This window comes from Grus americana, chromosome 8 (assembly GCF_028858705.1).
Source record: "Grus americana isolate bGruAme1 chromosome 8, bGruAme1.mat, whole genome shotgun sequence".
NCBI classification, from domain to species: domain Eukaryota; kingdom Metazoa; phylum Chordata; class Aves; order Gruiformes; family Gruidae; genus Grus; species Grus americana.
Window position 1 is genome coordinate 13034134 of NC_072859.1, and position 23841 is coordinate 13057974.

Here is a 23841-nt window from a genome sequence, read left to right on the forward strand (position 1 = left end):
GACAGCAAGGTACATTAAGATGCACGGTACAGAGGAGGAGAGAGCAGACATCTTATTAAAATGAAAATGTTGCTATTTTTCCTTCACCTAGTTAATGGAATTGTATGACGTTGTAATCTGCAATTATTTGTGTGGCTGCTAGTTAGAAACTTCCTCTAGAATGATACCAAGGTGGGATCTCAAAAACTTTAAAAAAAATTGTTCAGTTTGGGTTTTTTATTGCTGGTGCTATTTTATCTCTCTGATATCAGCTAACTGCATCAGCATTTTTCTTGTAGCATCACAGAGCATACTGCACCTTATCCATTAGTCACAAGTCTTGCTGTAACTCTCCCTTAGCATCTAACATTACCCTCCAAAAATATTCTCAAGCAAACAAACCTTAACGCATGCAAGCCCTGAAAATCAACTTTTTTTTTTTTTCCACCCCCCCCAAAATCTTTATTTTGCCTGAATACATCTGTGATTTAGAATCCAGGGCAGATTCCATCTGCTCCATTAAAACCTCTTAGCGTGTGGACCAGCCGTGCTGCCACAGCAGTCATCAAGTCCCTCCTCCTTGTCATTGCATCGGGTCCCCAACCTGGGGATTTGTGAAACTTAATGCTTTTCTGACACATACTCGCTTAAAATACAGAGCAGGTAGACCAAATCATACAAAGCCATTTGCTCCTCAGACGATTTCTTAGTTATCAGACACAGAGCGGTGAAGGAGCAGCTCAACTGTGAAAGGGATCTCCCAAGGATTTGGGACACTGGGAGGGAATCCCTCATCATTGAGATGCATGGGGGATGTGCAGGGACTGCACGTCTGAGCAGTTCAACCAGGTGGTGGTTCAGGCAAGCACATTTTGGGGTGGGGGGAAATTGCCTCTCACTTGAAAAGGGAAGGGCACCTCAAAGGTCTGAACTGTAAAGCTGAACACTTAACACAATCACTGAACTATGGGATGCCAATCATATACGACACAACCTTGGGGCTGTGCTCCTGTTGTCCGCCGAGCTGTGTTATGAACCAGCAGGCAACAAATCAGTGTTTTGATTCAATAACCCATCAAACTGATAAATCTATGTACTGAGCAAGAGAAGAGATTAGAGATGTCTTACTATATGTCTTTTCAGGAAATGTAGGGGGGGGAAACCCCAACAAACAACCCCTTTTTCCTCACAAGCTGACAAAGATGACATTGCTATTTATAGTTGCTCTTCAGCTCATCCGTTGGAGGCACGCTGCAGAAGACGCTAAAGCACTAGCAACATTGCTACTAAATTAAGAGCCTACAGTGTCTTTTTAATACTTGAAAGCAAAGCCATTTCTCTATTGGGCAGCTTGTTGCAAACTTCATAACAGTGAAAAAACAAGTATATTATTTTGGATGGATTTTCTCTCAGCTCAATTCTAGTGAATCAAGGGGGAATTGCTTGGGATGCAGGTCTGTAAGGAATTTGGTGTGAACTCCATAAAAATGTGACTTGCAATCAATATAGCATTTTCACTCCCTTAAATTAGAGGGACATGGATAGGTTCTCTGCTCCTGTTCCTGTTAGCAGTTATCATGTCAGGAATATACAGAGAGTTTAGGTTTCTTAGAGCGAGGGCAATGATAACTACAGAGAAAAAACTAATGTTAAAGCAAACTAAGCAGTTGATTTGAAGCAGGGAGACAATTAAAGCACAGCATTTCTGAAAGAGTAATAAAAACGTCACTGCAAATGACTGATTGTTACAAGTCCTTGGCTTCTTCCTAGCACTGCCATAGAATATGGTGTTAAATCAGTTCCAAGAGATTATTAGTGGTATATGTTATTTTCACAAACTCAAGGAATTGAGTATCATTTCATAAATCAACTGCAGGTTAAAATTAGATTTTTTTACAACTTTAGTTCTGTGACCTTTACACATACAATTAACAAAACCAAAATTATATAAAAAAAAAAATAGTTGGAACCTGAATCGAATTGAGGAAAGCTAAAAACATTCCACAAAAACCCAAACCAAATTTGAAAATAGCTCTCTTCCACGGCTGCAGATCTGCTCAATGCCTGTGAGGTCCACTAATTGCAGAATAAGATTTTGAGCCACAGGTACTGTAGAAATGGACTCTAATTTCTCATTAGCTTAAGGTTCTGTAAGTTACCTGTAGTGTGCCCACATTTTGTGTTATATGTTTACTTTCTGTATTGTTTTTTCTGCATAAAGCATTAAGAAACCTAGGTCAGAAAACTATAAATTATTAAAACTAACAATAACTGAACCCAGCCACCTGGCATGTGGTGATCTCCAAAGTGGAAGGCTGAAGTAGACGTGTGTACTGTTGGATACAGCAGTATTGTAGGCTCAATTATAAGTTTCTCTGCTTCACGTCTGTGGGCCAGGTAATGTCTTCCAACAAAGTCTGTGTGACGATACTGTTGGAATCTCCCAAGCATATCTTACATGGAGAAAAGCTGACTTCTCCTGCAAACAAATTATCCAAGCATCCTCCAAGATCCGCACAGAGATATAAGGGATCTCTGTCATCGTCTTCTGAGATGCAACATTGCCACACCCTTCTCTCCATGTGCACGGGTTGCTTAGGGGCTGCAACGCCTCCTGGGACGCTCTGGGCATGCGTAGGATCACAGGGCAGGGTCTGCCACCAAGACCAGCGTCACCTTGCAGACCGCCATCGCTAGCTCAAGTGAGGAGGTTTATCGCCCTTGTTCTTCAGCAGCAGCCTTTTGCTACAGCTGAACCACAGGTATTCAGACGTGCTTCCCAGTAAAACACTGTGGATCTGATCCCTGGTTAAGAGGGATGCTTTTGAATTCCAAAGGCGTTTCCAATTTATGATTTATTCCATCATTGTAAAGGTAAACATGTTCTGCTCTTCCTGCAAGGGTTTATACAGCTTATAATTATAAACAAACCAATTATTAATCCAGAGTAAAGGCAGTGACACCAAAGGCTTGCTCAGCATCGTCCTTACACCTACCATCTGAGGCCTTGGACATTGACTAGGATGAGAGCCAAAAAATCCCCCAACTGTGTCTGTCTTACATGACAAGAGGTTAGAGAAGCTCATGTAAGGTGGTGTCATTAAAAAAAAAAAGAGTTTTAAAATAGGTCATCACAGGTGCCATTCATCTCTGTAGTTATTTTGTGAAAAGCATTATTTTTTCTTGGTCAGCTCCTGCAAATCTTCTTTTGGGGTATCAGAAGGAACTGGCCTGGCAGGAGGAGGGTGCTGACAGTTGCATTAGCATAGGTGCAATGACCTTGAGGATGAGAACTGAAAAAAAACCTGAGGCTAAGGTTGAATTCAGTGGGGCCCTTCTGCTGCCTGATATTTTTTTTTTTTTTTTGGTTTCTGATCTTATGCGCAATTTTATCATTCCAAACCCATCACTTACCAGTATGAAGCTCTTGACAAGATAAAATCACCAGAATGACATTTACTCCAAATTCTTAGTCAGATTATTATTGATCGGGAGAGTTGAATGCTGCCTGAAAGAGGCTGTGCCTGCTTTCTCTGCACTCCTGCAACATATTCACTCTCCTGCAGACTGTGCCTAGGAAAAGCAGCATGACGAGGGGGTCCCCATAAACCAATCCACATTTCGGCACGCGCTTCTCCCATCCTGCTGCTGAACTCCTTAACCTTAAGACTTCAAAAGGATTTCAAAAACATTTCACCTGTGCGCATCTAAGGTCCACAACTGAGGTCTGTATGGGTCTGTACCATTTTAAGAGACTGTTGCCCAAAAAGGGGTGGCAGAAGTGTAAGTTAGAACAAACCTGTCGGCTCTGGTGGTTTCTCAAGCCGCAGAGCCCTTAAGGTGCGACAAGATGGGGATGCAGCCAGGAGGAAGGCAGGCAGGCAGGCTCTTGTGTTCTTTGGAGCAACTCCCCATTTCTCTCTTCCGTCTTCCTTTTCTCTGCCACTTTCAAGAGTCTCCACTTCATTGAGGCTGGAGCGAGGAGCTGGCCCCAGGGAGAGGTGCGGGGACGGCGCAAGTGGCAGACGTACGGAAGTCACTTTCTCCGCAGTGGCTGCACCATCCCATTCGATGCCCATACACCGCTTTACACCAGCTGAGAACTTGCAAGAACAACTTGTAGAAGGAGGGGAAACAAATGCATGTATGGCTTTGGGAAACAAACAACCCCCCTGTGAATTTCAGACATCAATCACTTGTCCATTGTTTAATGTTTAAAAATGGCATACTCTCTATTACAGCTTAAAATTTCACAAAATGTTTTGCTGAAATCCCCATCTTTTCTGATTAACAAACAAATGGAACTGTTGAAATCTTGTTTGGAGACTTGCTTTTAAACCTATAAAACCTGAAGTTCATAAACGATGATGCTTAGCTAATGTTGAGTGCTGCAACCAATGATGGTGCAATTATGGAGAACTATGGGAAGATTATTTGGTAATAGTCTTCTGTCCTTTTTAATTATTTATACGTAAGCCGTGAGATGCATAAAGCTAAAATAATACATTTTAATATGCAAACCCCTAAATGTATTCTATATGTGTAGTCTAGCTTGCACTTTCTAGCTAGAAGGTCTAAAATATGCTTTCAGTACATTCTTGGATGCCCCAAAATTGCCAAAACTGTGCCCAAGAAAAAAAATGTATCCCATTAACCAAATCTTGTCCTGTCACTAGGGACAATCAGCCTTTCATTGAAGCTCACAGGGGTGAAGTAATCCAAAACCAAGCACCAGTATAATGAGTAAAGATTTTATAACTGAAAAGAAAAAGATGAAAAGATAAAGGCATACTGTTAATTTTGCTTTTACTTAAGATGGTTTTAAAGTTTCCAGTTGAGAGTTTCAAACTGGCACAGTGCAGAGAATAATATTCAATACTAAGGAAACGGTGTCTGGGCACAATCCATTGCCATCAGTAGAAGTCCTTCTGTTGACTTACACAGGGCACATTAATTTCAGTGGAAGATCATATTTTAAGTGCTGTTTATGGAAAGTCAAACACACACTCTTAGGCATGAAATATATTCACCTCTACCTGCTTTTTAGTTGTTGAAGAATACATTTCTAAAAAAAATCAAAGCCAATCCTTCAGATAACAAAAAGCTTGTATGTTCTTAACCTTTTATTTTCAAAAGCTTCTCTCACTTCTCTTTCAGGAAAAAGGGGAATCCAGGTGCAAACTGCTGGCAAAAATTTACCCCAAAATTTTAGTGGGGAAAGCTGGAATGCTCAAACCCCTTAAATTCAGTAAACCCATTGCTTAATGTTTCTGGAAGTCTGAGCAAACTCCTGCAAAGGGAGATGCCTTGCTAGGGTATTTCTGCAGGCTATCCCTACAGTATTTGTATCGCTTGGCAGATCCATATGGTCAAGGAAGCCAAGAGGCATGTCAGAGTCTGGAAGGCTGCGATAAAAATAGATGGGGAAAATAGCACATGTAGAAAGAGTTGGTTTAGCAGTCAGAAAATTACATTCTGTATTTTTTTCTATAGCTATGCACATTGTTGTTTTTAAAAGATGAGGGCTTTTGTGTAGTTGTTTGCTATTCCTTTTTTTTTTTTTTAACCCCCCCCCCCCCCCCCCGTCACTTGTAAATGTCACCCACAAGCAGCTCTGTTTCTAGTTTTCACTGGAGGAAAGCGCCTTATGAGCAGGTGTAGATGGTAAAAATCAAATTGATGAGTTAAAATGATGGCTCCTGACAGTTTTACAGATAAAAATCTAAAATGCACCAGGATGCTAGAAAGACACAGTATGTACATGTAAGAAAATGCTCCTCTCATCATAATTGTGTCCTCTTTTAAAGGTTTTACAACTACTTAGCTATAAAAATTCTCTCTGGGCTGAAGCCTGACATAAAATATCTCTGGTATAGTACAATTTCTTGCTTGTAATAAATATAATTAAAATTCATTTGCGCCCTTTTCTTTCCTCTCCTTTCTTATTCCTAAATTCTAGCTAAACAATCTGCCTGAAGAACTAGAATATAAGAAATAAAACCATTTTACAGAAAATACGATACAGCAAACATCAAAGCTACATGAAATCGCTTATGCACGTTGCCAAGCCAGCTCAATGCCAAGGATTTTCATGTCCCTAGCTATATTTGTACTTGTAGATCAAGATGGTGTCACTGCAAGTGACCTGTGAAAACAAAAACTTCCCTACCGAAAATGTGTATCAACAGCCATTGTTTCTACAAGTAAATCGGGTACAGAACTACTTCCTACTTTTCAGCTGGTGAGATCAGCATCCCAGTGTGCACGGGGGGGTGCGTCTCGGCAGTCAATGACCTTAATAGTATCTGGGATTATTTTTGACTTTTCAGATCCAGCTAGTACTTATAAGCCTTGAAAAAAGTCAAGAAATATTTGGTTTAACAGATGTCTTACCTGGTTTTAGCTAATCTTAAACAGGTATGTGGGGTGTTTTATGTATCAAATTGCAGCTTTGGCAAAAAAGTGTTGTTTTAAAAAAAAAAAAAAAAAGCAGCAGTGGTACTCATACTAAAATTCAGCAGCTCCCACAAATTCAGCCCTTCCTAAGCTCTGTGGATAAAAACAAATGACAGGTTTTCATCATTGTGTAAGGAGATGGGTAATTTCCATGCTTTGTCAACAGGGACTGCTAATGCTTCTCTGGATTTCTCCCCCTCTGCTCCACAGCGCAGAGCAGAAGGGATGAGAGCCTGATTATCAACTCAGTCTGTACATTTATTTTTTTCTTGGATCCTCTGGCAGAATATTGCAGGCTTAAATGTTTGCATGTGGCAACTTGGACTGTATATAGGACTGGCTGCTTTATAAGTAACAAATGTCTAAATGTTAAAATCATTATTTGGGAGTCAACTTATTGACTTCTGCCTTCTGAAGGACTCCAGGGGAGCCCGCTAACCAGAATGGTTGGTTGTCCTGATGTACACAGGGTTTGCAGAACTCTCGGCCAAGTTCACTTGGCTTTGTTTCAACTAAGATGCTTGCAAATGGAAATTTTTATTTATGGAAGTGCCTCAAGAACCTACATTTGGTTTCTAGTGATTCTTAGCTGCTACAAAGTACAAGCCCTGCAAGAAAGAAACACAAAACTCTGGGGTTTATAGACAAACAGGTACTAAATGAAGAAGGAAAAATGTGTTTGTCCAGATAATTTGGACAAACCTGAGCAGCATAAAACTAGCTCTGCTCAGTTCTGCCAAGTAAATCCAAAATTCGCACTCTGAGACTTGTCCATCACAGCAGGAGGAAATATAATATCACACTCCTTGTACACTGTCCTCAAAATGAGACAGCAGCCTGGAAAGCCTAATGCTGCACAGCTCACGTGGGACCACAGGGCATTGTGCCCGTGACCAAAACGTGCGAAAGCAAACTGGCTGCTCCCGTGAGGGGCGCGATCCTGCACCGCCGCTGCTCCAGGCTGCCTGCCTGACACCAGGGGGTTAGAAAGCAAAGGTCACCATGCCGAAAGGGGGACTTATTCCCCTGGGGAAAAAAAAAAAAAATCTCAGTTCAGGGCTTCTAGCAGAGAAGGAGCGGTGTCACCCGCTGCCGCCTCCCCTCAGTCCGGGAGGGTGGGAGGGATGTGCTGTGCCACCCCGGAGGGTGGGAGGGATGTGCTGTGCCACCCCGGGCGAGGAGCGCCAGTTGGGATGCGGCTTTACTGCATTGTTGCTCTGCACCCCAGCAAATCTTGTTTGTTAGGAGAGTCTCCCTGCAGTGAGCCACAGGCTCAAGATGACCTCTGCCTCACCAGAAGAGGTTCACATTACAATACATTGCTAGTAAAGCTTTTATTTATAAAGTAGTATTGTTTTATTGCAGAAGACGGCACTAAAGGTGCTGCTGAGGGGATGTTTCAGTCCAGCCGCACTGACGGCAAGCCATTCAGACTCCCCCGGGGATGTCAGGGTATCCATTTTACAGTGGAAGCTGTTTATTTCCTTCTAAACTTGCTGTTTTCACACCCAAACAAGACCAAAAGCCCAAGTTCCCGCAGAGTCCCGCAGAGTACTTGGGGGGCAGCTCCCCCCGATACCCCCCTCGGCGGGTGAGGGAAGGCGCTTTGGGGGGCCCGGGGGGCCAAGGGCAGTGGGGAGGACACCAGCTCAGGTGTTTGCGAGAACCTCATCAGCAGAGCCACAATCGCCCCCAGCGCTCCCTTGCTTTCTAAGATCAGTTATTACTACAATAAATTGATCATTGTGTTAGCTACAAATGTCTAGTATTTCCAGCTAACTTCAGGGGAAAAAACAGAATGGGAGAGCAAGTACCAAATGGAATAAAGGCAGTGTGAAAAGCAGCAGCTAAGCAGCTTCTACGAAACGTATTTATAAAATATACATCTCGTTAAAAGGATGCACTTTTACACATAGTAGTGACGTGTGCCTTAAAACTCTGCAACTGAAACTAAGTAGAAGCCCTTGACTTTGTTTAGGAACTCTGTTTTACCCCCAAATATTTTTAACAACTTAAGAACCTTGTGGGCGTGCTTTTGCTTTGTTTAAGGTTTGAAAATGTTCCAGTACCCAAAGTGTAACTGAGGAGAAAAACAACGAAAAAAGAAAAATAGCAACTGGAGAGAGTTTTGTTAATGACTTACTGGGGAATCTTGATGTGTGATGATGAATAAAATGCAAATCTGTTTTACTGGCAATCCTCAGTTTAGATTTATGAGAAATTATTAATTTTTAGATTGCTTCCAGTTGGAAGAAAGCAGAGATTTTACCAAACCTTTTTTTTTTTTTTTTTTTTTTAAAATTCCTGCTGTCATTAAGTATATCCATTTTTTTTCTCTTTCATGAAACCAAGAGGTCCGAGGAGCAAGGCGCCTCTGCAGAGCCTGCGGGCAGGCTGCCACCAAAGGCACAGGTAGGACCGGCGGGGGGGGGACGGCAGGAGCAAAGGGCATTGTGTGCGCTTCCCATTTTCCTCTCGTCCTGCTAGCTGCTCTGCTCTGAGGCTGGAACGTAAGGACCAACGCGGTGCTTTGATGGGAACGGCCATATCAGTGGGGTAGCGGAGGTGTCCTGCCCGAGCAGGGGAGAGGAGAAGGGGCGGGGGGGCTGTAGTTCACCATACACGTCTCGTGGTACTAGAAATGAAATGAAATACCCAGTAACTTAAGAGGAAACACCAGAATCAAAACTCAGCTCCCTGAAGGACAAGGTTCTTTCCCAACAATGACAAAGCAACACTTGTATTAGTTAAATGTGCTCAAAAGAGTTCAAAATACACAAACACGGGTATTGTAAATAAAGTCTGCAATAACTTTGAGATGTAAATACTTTTAAATTATGCAACTATGAAAATCCACATTAAACAAGACAGTAACAATAGCCTCATCTTTAACTCCCTGTTCCCATTCTACCCCATGCTACCTAATAATATTGCACAGATGGAACTGAAATGAAAGATCGTACAGCCTTATTCAGCCCATAAAAGAAAAAAACCTTTTTTTTTTTCTTATCAGCATCTCTTAAAGGTACTGTTCAATACTGGTTTAAAATGTCTTACCCGAGAATGCATGTATGCATGTCAAAATGCTTCCAAAAAATACATTTTTATTTCACATTTTGATTTATATGTTACTCAGAAGAATATCTGTTCATTTAATTATTTCAGTAAACATAATAATGGTATCACTAACTACGCTATGGAGTATTTTCCCTTTTTTAAGGAATATGAGCCTACTTGTAATTAAAGGAATGCTATATTAATGATGCTGAAAGTCTCAGAGGGAAAAATTTAACGTCCACCTCATAATATTATGCCAGAATTACATGCACAGAAGACTTGTTAATAATCTTTGTTTCTTAATTTAGTTTTGATTGGCTATGAAATACAGAGTAGCACTCAAGGGCTCAAATTTCTACTGTCATCAGCCTTTCTGCTCTATAAATTGTACAAATGCACAGGACTCCCGTCTGTAGGCTTCTTTTCAAGCTTCTGTTTAACCTATGAAAAAAATTAGCTGCAGGCAATGATAACTGCCGATAATTTCATCATTTTTTAGCCACTGGGATGTGGGATGGTGTTATGATAGCTAGGTCTAAACATAAGCAGAAAATTGTATTTTTATGTCGCCATTTCAGCCGCAAACATAGGTTGGTAACGTAAATTCACACCACAGTAATTTGCACATCACAGCAATAGCCACTAGGAGTCTCCTGGTTAAGTTCGCGATGAATTTCCACGCGCATGCTGGCGAAGGTTGGCGTGCCACCCCACGCTATCGGCTGCGTTTCGGCGCTGGGGCCAGCCCACGCCAGGGCCGGGCGCGACTCGGGGGGTCCCGACCCCGCGCACAGCCAGCAAACATTTTAGAAGTGAAGAAGTCAGAAGCCACCTATGCGCTGTTCTGGTAGGGCAAAAGGTGGTGACGGTCACGAAAAGTCAGATTTCTTTCGTTTTGTAACTGGACAGAGTTTTGTGAAGTTGTAACGAGTGCATACAAAGAGGGCAGTAGCAGATTTCACCGACTGTTAGTCACTCCTGGGGATTTAAAGCAGATTTGTTTTGTAAACTGAAATGCTGCAGGCCACAAGAACTAGCACCCCCATGTACTTTCAAATTTGCTTACAGTATCTCTGCAAAGTGAACCCTGCAGTTCTGAAAACGTGAAGTAGCTTCTTTCTCTTCTCCTTCCCCTTCCCTCTCCTGCCAGGCCAAATAAGTGTAAGCGCATGCTGCCAGATACACTCTTACCAACGCCAAACGCTCAAAGGTCATGAATTACAGACCCACAGGAATGGTCACGCTGGCTCAAACACCATGACCGGCCAGTCCAACGCTGTCACTGACAAAGGACGGCCAAATTTCCTCGAAGGAATGCCGCAGAAAGCAATGTGTGTCATCTGCCAGCATGCATGCCTCGCTCTAAGCAGCTAGAGGTTGCTTTCAAACGTGCAGGGAAGCCAGAGGTGACCAGTGAACCCCTCCGCAGGGGGCTGGTTATCCTGCAGGTAGGAGGAGTACTACCTGTTGGGGAAGGATGCTGTCACGTCCTCCTTATGGACACAAGCAACTCCTCGGCAGAAACCGTAAGCGTTCACTGCTCTAAGCCACTCGTTTGTTTGGATGTTTCTTTCATGCATCTCTCCTCTTGAGCAAAATCTTTCCCCAAGCTCTAAAAATCCTGAGCAACTTTAAAGATTATGAGATTTTAAACAAATAATAATTTGAAGGGCTATTTATTTGGCTTCTGCTTTTTGAGCTTCTCAGTTTCATTTCCAAACTTTTCTCTGCAACCAGAAGGACTAGGAAAATAAATATGATGTTTTAAATGAAAGCTGAGAATCTCTCATAATCATAGGACTCCAGGGGTTTGAGGTTTCAGAATAATCTCACGAGTTGTCAATACTGAATGTCACCAGAAACTATAATGTTATTCTCAGAATAGATTGCACAAAAGCAATTGTGGGATAGTTTTCCTGCTGCATGTTCCCTGTAATACCTATGGATGCTGTCCTGGAGGGACGACCCAAAGGCACTTAGAAGTGGTGAGCTGCCACGCGCTGGGTTTAGTTACCAACTACAGGAGCGCTGCGTTTTGCAACAAATTTGCGTGTGCAAAACCTCGTTATTCGGTCTGTTGATTAAACAAGCTCACTGAGTAAAAATTCATAATGGACTCATAAGAACATTTAATTCCACAGGGAATACGCAGCAATAAGAAAGAGGCAAATTTTACCGCTAACTGCCCATCTCCCCTGTATTGCACGCTTGCGTGCGTTGCAATGCAGGATTGCATTGTGTGTTACTGCAGAGTATTATCATCTCCCTCTCAGACTGCCTTAGATTTTACCACAATCTCCCAGCAGGACCTGGGTGAACCTCTCGGTCTGGTTGTGTTTCAGGGATACAACCTGTACTACACCGATAGCTGACACACACTCAGCAGCTAGTACCTCAGTCGGTATAGTCTGTGGTGAACAGGAAATTACTAAGCCTGGTCAGAGAACCAATATGGAAACAAAACAGGAGGCTGCTTCAACCTCCCCCTCCTCCTCCTGCAGAAGCAAGCTCAGCTGTTTGGTACCCTTGCTTATTGTTAAGATATCTAAAAGGACCCTGATCTCCTCCAAGGCAGCGTTAACCTGATTTCAATAACAAAACACTGGTACGCAGGTTTAGCACGCAAGTATGGAATCCTCACAACAATAAACCCAAGCATTTGTGTAGGTCAGTTCGGCAGTTCACCATGCTGAAAAGAAACCTTTGGATCTCTTGTCAGCTCAGATTTGGGATTTTTAGAGCAAGAACATGCCTAACAGCAATGCACTTTTTGCCACTGCCCACCTTCTCCAAGTATGTCAGTGCTAGCTTCTCAACTCCTTTTCTAAAACTCAAAGTGAACACAAAAATAAAAGATCGCCTCATTGGGAAATGCCAAAGACTCAGCCCTACAAATACGTAAAACCTCATGTTGAAGGAAATGTGTAATTTCTACATGTAGCTATAGTACAAATAGACATGAAGCATTTTCAGGGATGAGAGTGCTCTGCTGCTGTGCAGTACCTCAGGAACGTCAAATATTTCTGTCATTTTCCTCATATTTCAAGTAAGTCAAGCCATTACCAATGCCTGTCTGCATATAGTGTATATGTACAATATACATCCATACTGAAAGCAAATACAACAGTTTATCACGTAGGAGTCAGTCACTCTACACTCACACCACTGAATACACACCCTCATTGTGCACACTCTCTCCCTCTCCCCAGTCCTTCTTCTTTCTCTGCTTCTCCTGTCAAGGTTCTGGTGGCCTTCTGCATCTCAAGGGCTTAAGCAGCAGGCGAGCTACAGCTGTAACCTCAGGTCATTCCCAAGCCAACTCTCATCCCGCATCACAGCATCGAGGACCTTGCTAGGTCAAACGTTTTCAGGGGGAGTTCTGGCACCATTTTTAATACTTAAATTTAATCAAAATGTCTTTTGTTTGTTTGTTTAAAATGATTATTCTAACTAGAGTGGACTGATAACCAAGGCGTTCAGAAACTTAAAAAATTACTTAAGACAGGAACTGCTGCAATGTTTATCTGTGTTAAAAGGAAGAAACAAGTTTGCTGGGCAGTTTCTTTTGCATTGAAAGAACAACTTTTCTTATTCACTAGATGATGAGTTACTAAACGTCACCGATTGAGGGCTAAACCACAGCTATTACTATTCTGAGGGAGAAAATAAGTTTCAAGATAAAGAAAAAAGAAAAAGACCATATTACACCAGGCATGTTGCTTTTATTTGTTTTCAAACAGTGGCTGCTTGAAGCTGCTTGGACGTTTAGAGTGTCAAAGCCATGTCAGCAGAGATGGATTAGTGGGCAGAGAGCAAGTGATGCAGTCAAAGGTTCACAGTGAATGTAATTTATGCATGTAGTTCCGCAATTTATCACGTGGCTATTACCATAATGTACGTGGGAAGCAGCTGCATGCATGCACATAATGCCCTAAATGTATGTGTGGTTGGACCTGAACTCCTTACAGAACAGTAGTGGTTGAAAATGATACCATAAGGCATTTAAAAGCAAATTTCCTTCCTGCGGGGATGCTGTCACACAGCAATGATGATTCGTACACAGGCAAATAAATATCTTGTAGACTTTTCTCAGTTATGATAACCTCACTTACCAGAACTCATTGGTTTTTCAAATTAAATTACGTAGATAATGTGACGTACGTTTCCAGTGCTTTATTAATAGATGTAAGTACATCTATCATGAATTCTCTGTGATCGTGAGGAGAAACAAGTTACCTACAAATTGAAGATTGCCTTTAACTCAAATGACCTCTTACAGCACAATCTATCAAACACTTGGGAGCAGCACAGCTGTAGAAGGTTGATATATATAGTGTCTGCCTGGTTTCTCATACCTGTACAACTATTTACTAAGCCCAACATTTCCAAAACTAGTCCCTAATTTTAGGAACATCTAAATTAAGGAGCTTGACTTTGGTCTCTTTTAGTTGGCTTGAATGCCTACAGCTTTGGTTAAAGAAGAAAGCTGTCAGTAGCTGGCAGAGCTGGCCCCCGCCTGAAGGTGCTTCTTGCCGCACTGTCCATACACGCCGGTATGGACCTGCTGGTACGCACCCGCTGCACATGGCAGCGAGGCTCCAGCAGTGCTGCCTGCGGCTGCGTGGGCTTGCTAGGAAAACTCCACCAGCCCAGCTCCTACCACCATTTAAGCTTCTGTAGTTTGAGTTTCTAACAGCGGTCTCATGTTTGGAAATGATGCTGAATTTTACCACGCTATGATGCTTTCAGATTATCGTATTGGAACCAATTCACTCAAGTCTTTTGTGATCCAGGGAAACGCACCCCAGTTACGGGTTAGCACGCTAGGAGTTTTACATTGCTATCTTTTCAGTCATTAAAAGTTGACTAAGAGGTCCACTGAATTCAGACAAAGTCAAGTTAGGTCCCCTTAAGTAGAACATCTCATCGCCCAGCTTAATGGACTGCTCAGCATTTTGTTCAGCAGAACCTTTCGCATTCAGAATATGATGCAGATTTTCTTGGATAATTACACATGTGCTCTAGGGCTTCCATTTTGAAGCCATCTATCACAAATATATACCCACTAATTATGCAAAACGAAAAGCTTGCCTTACCATTGCACAGAAAGTCTCAGGAGGATCTCCACACGTTATGTCTGGGGGATCCAGAGCCACTTTTACGTATTTGATCATGTCTCTGGCTTCTGGCTGGCAGGCCATGTAATCCCATACTTTTCCTTCTTCTGTGTAAATCTGAGTCTTACACACGTCATAGTGTCCCCACACGGAAGGGTAATGCTGCATCACAGAGGATACGGTAACCCAGAGGGCGTGAAGTGACAGGAATCTTGACAAATACATTTCTAAATCCTTTTATGTCACCTTTGTAAGGATGCGCAGTACTGGCGTATGTGCAGTCTATAGATTATACATATACATACATATACATGTAAATATTTTATAAAATAAGTTCCAACTCAAATGTGAAGCATTAGGATAGGGCGTTTGTTTCACTAAGTTGAAGACTTTGGTAGAAGCCACCGAGACCCAGATGACAGCCTTTCACAGCAATGCAGCACTTGTCCTTTGTCTTATAACGTATCTGTCCGGGCTTCTTGTAAAAGATGTCCAATAGCAGATAATAATTTGTGAAGTTGCAGGTCTTCAGCTACACTGTCGATAACCCTGAGTGATCCTCTGTGTTCAGGGCTCGCAGAGGATGCCCAGACGCACTGATAAATCGGTATCCGAAGCAAAAGGATGAGTGTCTACAGGCTCGTGTCTGTTTCCCATCAATCATTCTTTTCTTCTGGCACCAGCACCCTTTTAGAAACAATAAGAGTTAGGGTTATTGTCCAAGAATCAATGCATTACAAAAATATATGATATGTTGACATTTTGGAGGTTTGATGCAATATAAAGCAAATTGGTATAATATGGATAACCTTTACCATGGGTGCTGTGCTAGAATGAACAAGCTACCAAAATCATTCACAGTGAAAAGTATTTTGACATGAAGGATTTAACTCTTCTCTAACAAAGACAGATTTATGACATTCCAGGTGAGTTACGGGTTTCTGCTTCCAAAACTGTATTTTCACCCTAGCAAAACCAGAGAGCAAACTACTGAACCCAACCACAGCCCAGACCGGGCAGGCAGGCAGGCAGGGGAGCAGGCAGCGCAGCGCCACGGGGCAGCAGCAGGAAGGCTCTTTTATTGGAGTGACACAGAGATGGGTATCAGGGCTACCAGGTGCTGATAGTCTCTCGCCAAGAGGACCTCAGAGAGCTCCAAAAGACTTACACATTTCTCAGTTTGTGGTTTTTTTTTCTGTTGTTTGTTTGGGTTTTTTTGAAGAGTAACAAAGATATTGCAAGCATGTTTCCGTTTCCTTGAAATTTCTCATTAGCATTGGAAGAGCTTTGCTCCCTTCTTTTTTTCTTTGAACTGTGATTTACTGATCACACTGATGATAAACTACTGATAAAGATAACGGTTCATTTGTAGCTCACTGTAAGAATGCTTTCCCCCTCTGTTATAGCAGTCTTATTTTCCTAGGTTTGGGGGTGGGGGTACCTGTGTACGCAGTGTTTGTTTCACAGCAGCTATAGCCCCTTTCCTCTTTTCAGAAAGCAACTAGAAATTCTCTCAGTTTGTATTACCACAATCATATTTTTACAGGTACAAAACCCTAGGATGTTATTACAAAGACTTAAAATATACATTTGCTAAAAAACACAGGTAAAAATAGAAATTATGTATGAGGGAAACTGCAAAGATGGAGTAAGTTCCCTAAACGCGGACGGAGAAAGCCAGGGCTAGGAACTCCAACTCCTTGCTCTCAGCCTGCGCCTGGTGTCAGCAGTGCCAGCTGAGGACGGGGAGCCTGGGCGCTCTGCAGGAGGAGGATTTCAGCCAGCCGCTGCAGCACCTCTGCACTCCTCCTCTCTCTGGATGCTAAAATCTAACAAACCCGTCGGACGTGTTAAGAAACAGCCGTTAAGTCACCACTTTTTGCAGCCCGCTTTGCTTGTTTCCCGTCTAAAATTATGCCCAGTGTCATGAACTGTCCTGTACCCCAAAACCATGGGAAGTGGTATGTGACCCGGTGAGCTCCTTAGCATGTCACTTTGGTAATACGCCTTTTCAAAACTTATCTTCAAAGCTATTCGCAAACGGCCTCCCTATATTTAAATAATGCTTCATCTTAAACTGAGCTAAACTACAGACACTATGAAATGCCAACAGATGGTTGAATTGTGTTTCCATAGCAAAGTAATTTACAATAATTGCCGTATGGACGTAAATGCAATTTTCCATTATATTCGTTTTATCAAGTGTTACCATACAACTCTCATATATTTTATCAGAATATGCAGAGAATATCTGAATTCTCATGCAATGACAATTCTCAATTAGTTCAAATATATTTAAGCTTCGAATCTGAATTTGACACAAAAGCAGAAATATCTAAGACCAAATTAAAATAAAATCTTTTTAAGCAGCACAGTGTGTAGCACCACTGCTTTCTAGCGACCTTACATTCTTTTTTGTTTACTTATTATCTTGGAATTCAGTAATTCAGAGAACACTTTCCATGTCATTCTAAAGGCACCTCATGCTCTTTCCCTCTAGTACTTTCCAATGCAATTTACTATTTTGCAGGGGAAAAAAACACCCCCCAAATCCCGCGCCTTAGAACAGGCATTATACAAAAGGGAAACAACTGCTCTGCTAAAAAAGGAGCCAAATTATTTTAAATTTGTGACAAATCAAAAGATACTCTGTATTAGAGAAGGCTTGGTCATAGCTGGAATAAACAGTAGGTGAATATCATGTTTCTGTGTAGAAATAAGAAGTTAGTTTAATTATCCTTAGACTACGAGCCTGTATATTCAGGCAAAAATACATTTGATTAATATTTTCCTTGCTAGCCCTTCAGTTACCTGTAACCTTTTATCACTGCTGAGGCTCAGATCCACTAATAAAGAGGACTGGATAGGACTAAAATAATGTGAAGCAAGCCACTACCTTAACACACTGTGCTAAAATACTTCCCAGATAACGAATTCTCATTAAAGTAAGCCAGAGTCATAATGATGGTCGTTACACAGAATTATAGACTATAACATTGATCGAATTTAGGGCACTGACAAGGAAAAAGTGCAGAGGAGTGCAAGACATCGGAGCATTAGGCAGCTGTAGCAGTGTACGACAGACATTCCTGACAAGAAGCAGCCAATTATAGCTTAAATTTCTGGCATATAACCAGTTCTGATTAATAGTTTTCCATTACATTACAGACATATTATTAATGTATTAAAAATGTCAAGCTTTGGCAAGAACTAATACGGCATGGCTCAGTTAGTCTGCAATATCTTCTTTTAATGAGCTTCCATTGATACAGAGAAAGATATTGACCAAAGCACATTAAGGATCATGTGCTGAGCACTGCTGGGGTTTTTCTGACGGAGCTCTACGATTTGTCTTGCTTATATTTATTCCTGCAGAGTCACTCACGATACGCATTCTACATTTCAGTGCTCTATTGCTAAGGACATATCTATTTGAATTATTCTGTAAAAAACCCCGTTTAGAATAACATTTCTGAAGTTCACAGCCGTACCAGTCGCACAGCGCTAAGCCTCTAGCTGTGGGCAACACAAAGCGACGTTTTTTTGTCCCCAGTAATGCCTGTGCATTTGACCTTACAAAAAAGCAATCAAACATCTCAGGAATAACTAACGCCTGGTGCCCCGATCCCCTGCACCCCGCGGTGCTCTGCTAGTCGCGCACCCTGGGTGTTGGAGGCCCACGGGGGTGGCAAAGAGGGAGCAGCGTCCTCACTGACTGAGGGTGAGGGAACGCGAACTGCTAATGTATGCAAAGCCTCCAGAGCGAGCCGCTCCTGGAGATCTCCTTTGTGGGGCGACGGCGGGAGGAACCACGGCACATTTTGGGTCTTGAACGTTCCCATGTGCCGTAGCCTCTGCAATATGGAAAACACCGTGAGGCAACGGTGCTGAAGGCCACTTCTGCTGCCTCCGCCTTCCCCCAGAGCATCGCTCCATCTGCAAAGTGCCGGGCGTTCAGGCCGCAGTGAGTACGTTACGGCCGTTTGAGAGGAACGGCACGCAGCTGACCCCCTGACTAAAATCTGCTGCGAAGGCAGCTCTGAGCACATGCATCCTTTTCCAGGTAGGTAAGTCACACCTCGCAGCATTTTAATTCTGCAGCCCTTCACAAACCAGCTAAAATGCACCTCGGCAGAGCCGGTGCCAGTGAAGAACTTCAGATCTCGTTAGGGGTTAGCAAACATGCCGCCTTTGCCTCCTTCCGTCACCATGAAAATCCACCCTCTTCCCCAAATAACTCCCTCCGCGCAAACTGCGTTGGCTGGACACCCTGCACGAGCTCCCCGCCAGGAAGTCGCCGTGCAAACCGTATGGGTGGGCTCCTGGCCTCCCTCTTTGGCAAACAGCAGGTCCGCGAAGGAGGCGATAAAATAACAAGCGATCGCCTCTCCCACAGACCGTGCATTTGACAGGGTACGCTGCCACTGCGCACGAGTAAGGACGAGAGCCAAACCCGTTATTATAATGCATGGCAGCCTGAGGAGAACCGGCTAAAATCATTAAGCAAGGAGAGGAGTGCTGGCTGTCACCTGCCAACACCCGCATCTGCAGAACCGCTTTTTCCAAAGGAAACATGTTTTAAGTTTGTACCCCTAACAGCTTCAGCAGATGAATATTATCTAATCAAGCTCAGGTAAAAAGATCCTTTGTGTCCACTCCAGTTATTAACTATTTAAAGACAGTTTAGAACATATTAAATAATGTGTATTACAAAACAGAACTAATCCTTATACTTGCAACTTACATTTAGTAAAACCCAAGTGTTTTATACCTTGCCACACCTGGACGCCTTGAGAACCTGGTACATACAAAGCCCTGATATTTATAAAAAAAAAAACAAACCAGCAACCCTACCCCTTTTATAAATGCAAAATTATTCATCTATGCAAACAAGAAGGGAACCCATATTTAATGATTTAATACACACTTTCTGTCGATACTTGTATGAAACATGGTATATTCCAAACAATTGCTGTGGTGCCTTTGGACTCAGATGCTGCTCCAAACAAAGTTTAGATTCTATTTTTATTCAGCTTATTTAACTATTTAGCAGAAAAAGACTTCTTTGCCTCAGGAGGAATTTAAAATGTCAATACCTATTGGCTGAAGAAAATAAAACACAGTGTTCTGCTACCAAAACACTGGGATCTGGCACTGTACTGAAAATACATCTGGTTTTCCCACATCCTTCTTTGCTGAGTGACACCTCGCACTATCGCTGCCATTACTTGCCCGGTATCATCAGCTGTCAGCATATGGAGTAAAAGCACTTCAGCTATTTAAATTTTAGAGCTTTCATACCTAGCTGCTTTGGTTTTCCTCTACAATCTTTATAATTGTGGCTTATTGCCTTAAATATCTCTGTACCTAGCATTAATCTGTTCCGCAAGTTTCTCCTCTCAGAATGTAAGTTAGCGTTTGGGGTGGCTGCAGGTTTCTTTGGTCATTCGTTTTCACCCTCGATAAGGTAATACGTGCTCCTCAGGCAGCGTATCCGCGGTACAGGGCCACCAAGCTTTCAGGTCGTGTGAGCTGATGACTTTCTAACTGTAACTTCTTAGCCTCAAAGCTGAACGGAGGTGAATGCCTGCTGGACCCCGAGTGTGGTCTGTGCTACTGCCAGACTTTACCTACGTAGCTAGAAAGCTGGTGCCACTTCTTATCAGCGTCACAGGGCTGAGGGCTGATGACAAACTCCACGACTCCATGAGAATCGCCACTAACTGCTGGAATCTCTCTGGTAAATATCCTTTAAAGCTCCAAAAATATGCCGGAAATTAACCTTTATTTTTCTTCCAAATAAAAAAACCAAACCAAAACAAAAACGCCACACACCAAAAAAAACCAAACCCAAACAAACCGGAGAAAGTTCTACTGTGGTTTTCTTCCCTTGACTGACTGACTGGGCCACAGCTGCTCATCCTCAACCGCATTGTCCTTAGGCAAGACAGTGATTTATTCCCTCTTTAAAAGCATCTCCACCGTTTGTTTCACTCACTGCCTCTGCTAACATCTCTGCAGAAGTAAGGCTGGCTCCTAGCACATCAGATCCGGAATATCGCAAAGTTGATTGCAGAACGATACAAGTATATTCAGCAGAGGCCAAAACCGCACACGCACCAACTTTGGGAGTGCAAAAGCATCTGGTTTATCGGGTTTAGCTGATCTGCGCTGCTCGCTGCCGCGTGGGGTTTCGTTAGGGGGTTTGTGCGTGTAACCGCTTAGAAAAGCCGCCTGCAATTTCCGATGCGAGGGAGGGAACTGTTTCCAGGTTGGGTACCGGTGACCCGTCCGGGGCTCCTCGGCCAGGGCGCTATTCCCCCCGCCCTCAGCAAACGCGCTTTTGATCCTCCTCGCCCCCCCCGGGCGGGAAAATCCGCGCTGAGGGGCGGGAGCCGGCGCGAGGGACGTGCCCGCGCCCCTCCCTCGAGGCGCTCCCCCGGGGCTCTCCCACCGCCCGCGCGCCGCGGCCGCGCCCCTCAAAGCCCGGCTCGGCGCGGCCCGGCCCGAGCTCCGCGGAGGAGGCACCGCCGCGCAGGTACCGCCCCGGCCCGGCCCCGCTCCAGGCCCCGCTCCGCGCGGGCGGCAGGGGGCGCGCGGCCCGCGCCGATCCGCCCTCGGTCCGAGCCGCGGCGGGGGGGGGGAGGTGGCGGCAGGGTGAGGGGACACCACACGGAGCCCAGCCCAGCGCAGCCCCCGCCGCGCCGCGCAGCCCCCTCGTCCCATCCCGCCCCGGGGCGCGCGGAGTTACGGGCGCGCGGTACTCACCGCGCGGGCTCGGGCTCGCCCTCGCCTCACCGCGGGGAGGCGCGGAGCCGCCGCGGCGCCGGGACGCGCTGGGGCTCCCTCGGCGGCGGCATGAGGGGCCGCGGGGCGGGCGGGGGTTGCTTCCCCTCGGGAAAGTTGCCGGCGGGGCGCGGGGCTTCGGCGGGGGCGCGGGCGGGGGCCGCCGCCGGCCCTAGGCACTTGTCGGCGTCGAAGTTTGGCGGTGCGCGGGCGGCGGGCGGTGCGCGGCGGCGGCGGTGCGGGCGTGCGGCTGGGCGGGCGGGCTGCCGCTCTCCTCCGGCGCTCGGCGGGGTGGCGGGCGGCGCGCGATCATCGCCGCGAGCGCCGCGCAGGTGCTGCCCGCCGGGGCTCCCCGCCCGTCACCGCCGCTCAGGGCGGGGGCGTCCCCGCGCGAGGCGCCGGCAGCCGCGGCATGAGGCGCGGGGCGAGCGGCGGGGCGGAGCGCGGGCCGGGACCGGGGCTGCGGCGCGGAGGTCTCCGGTGGCGCGGCCAAACTTCGGGCGGCGGAGGCGCCTCCTCACTTCGGAGCGACCTCCCCGCGACTGCCGGCGAGCGGGGCGGCGGCAGCTACCCCACCTCCGGGCCCGCGCGACGCGCGGCCCTAGCGCCGCCGCCGCGCCCGCCCCCCCGCTGCCGCGCTCCCCGCCCCGCCGCCCCCGCCGAGCGGACCGCCGCGGGGGGGGGGGGGGGGATGTGTGTGTGCACCGCCGGTGCCGTCTGTCCCCGAGGGGGCCCCGCTGCCCTCCCCGCCCGCAGCCCCGGCGGAGGCGGGAACCGCCCAGCCCGGCAGCGCCGGGTCCGGCGGGGCTGCGGCTGCTCCCTTCCCGCTGGAGCAGCCTTATTTATGTTTTTAGTTTTTAATTTCGTCTTCAGCCTGGTAACGCACACGCGGAGACCGCTGTAAGTGCTTCTGCTGTCCGAGCCCGGAGCCCGGGCGGGCTGACCCGAGCACCCCGCCGCAGCGGCGCTGGGGCGCGGGGACAGGGCAGCGTCCCGCCCGCCTGGCCGGAGGGTCCCTCCGCAGAGCTGGACGTGCCTGGAAAGCGCTGGTCCTTCCTCTGCCCCCAGCACCGAAGTGCCACCGAAACAGAGAGAAAGCGTTATTTGTACTGTGGTGGTGCTGCTGTGACCGCCCTGCTCGTACCGGCCCTCCTGGGCTCCAGAAAGATGCGAAAACTCCGGCCCCACATTCTGCTCTGCCTGCCCGGTTCCCTCCTGCGCCCACCCGCTCCACTTCTGCCATTTAAATGGGAGATGTACGCACGCAGTTCTTCCCTTTAGACTTCTCCAGGCTGTAAAACAGTATCTAAAACTAGTAACGATTAGCAAGTCCCGTGTAGGAATTGTTCTTACTCCCGGCAACTACCTGGTTGCCGAATTTGACGGACTCCAGGTGCCAGCTCTGGGCAGTTGGACGCCGGCTGTATTGTGAACGCTCAGGAGCTGCGTTTATCGTTGTTTGCGTGTTTTGCACGTTAAGAGGTGTTAATGTGTTTATGTAGGCAACAGTGCCGTTGTTTGCGGTTGACAAGATTTGGCATTTTGCAATGCCAGGACTTAACCAGATGAAATGAGGCAGCGGATTTCTGGTAGCGTAAGAGACTTGTTCTCCATTTAGGCCATGGAAAGTTGTGTAAATAATTGGTAGGAGCCATTAAGAAGGACATTTTACTGCTTTCCCTTACGGCCGGCTAAACCAGCAAAGTTAAAAAAGATGCGTTCTAGATCCTCCCAGCTTTTGTTTCCCTATGTGGGCAGTGGCGGTTCTTCGCTCTTTCCATTCCTTCTCTGGCTTCTCTGTGGCTGGGTTAGTGCAAGTTCCACATACATGGAAAAGCCATTTGTGTGGGAAAGCCTGGAATGATCAAAGGGGTGGGAAAAGTCAGCTTCGGGGTTTTTCAGCCCCCAAAGCAGTTCTTGCTCTGTTTGCAGCCTCCTGGTGCAGGGAAACTGTCCTTGAGCTGGTACAAAAGGATAGAAGACGAAAACGAGTAATTTTCTTTTACCACTTGAACTGGAAGCATGTCAGTCTCGAGGCTCCATAGGGCCTTTTGTAAAGGAGAGGGGCAGAGTTTCACTGCCATTGGAAGAAATGGGTTGTATCCCCAATTACAAGACAAATGGATGGCTGTACAGCAAAGTGCAAGACACTGTGCGTGCTGAGCCAAGTCCCTGCAGTGGCACGTGCGGGTGGACCAGCCCTGCTCCCCGTGGCTGCTATTGGGGACCCCCTGCCTCCGAGGTGCTCCAGGCGTGGAGGCTTTGGCTGGCTGTGGGCAGGTCTGGGTCAGCTGTATGCAGATGCTCCAAGGTGAAAGGTTTGGGAGCGCTTGAGGAGGGCTCTCTTGCTTTAGACTTGAATTGGGAGAGGAAGCCTTGTTTTTGTGTGGAGAGCACAGCTCTTTGTTATGATAATGCTAGCAGTAGCGTTGTACTTGGTGGAGAG

General features: G+C 45.6%; 1 protein-coding gene across 7 annotated transcripts in view; it reads right to left on the minus strand.

Annotated features, from left to right (window-relative positions):
• NTNG1 (netrin G1) overlaps positions 1-21989 on the minus strand; it is a 158552-nt gene extending 136563 nt beyond the window's left edge. For all 7 annotated transcript variants that reach the window (XM_054833880.1, XM_054833881.1, XM_054833882.1 and 4 more), the window contains exons 1-2: positions 21378-21989; positions 14589-15296 (exon numbers count right to left, since the gene is read on the minus strand). In XM_054833880.1, the coding sequence (XP_054689855.1) occupies positions 14589-14834 (246 nt within the window). In that variant the 5' untranslated portion in view covers positions 14835-15296; positions 21378-21989. The remainder of the gene's footprint in view (positions 1-14588; positions 15297-21377) is intronic.
• Positions 21990-23841: the final 1852 nt, after the last annotated feature.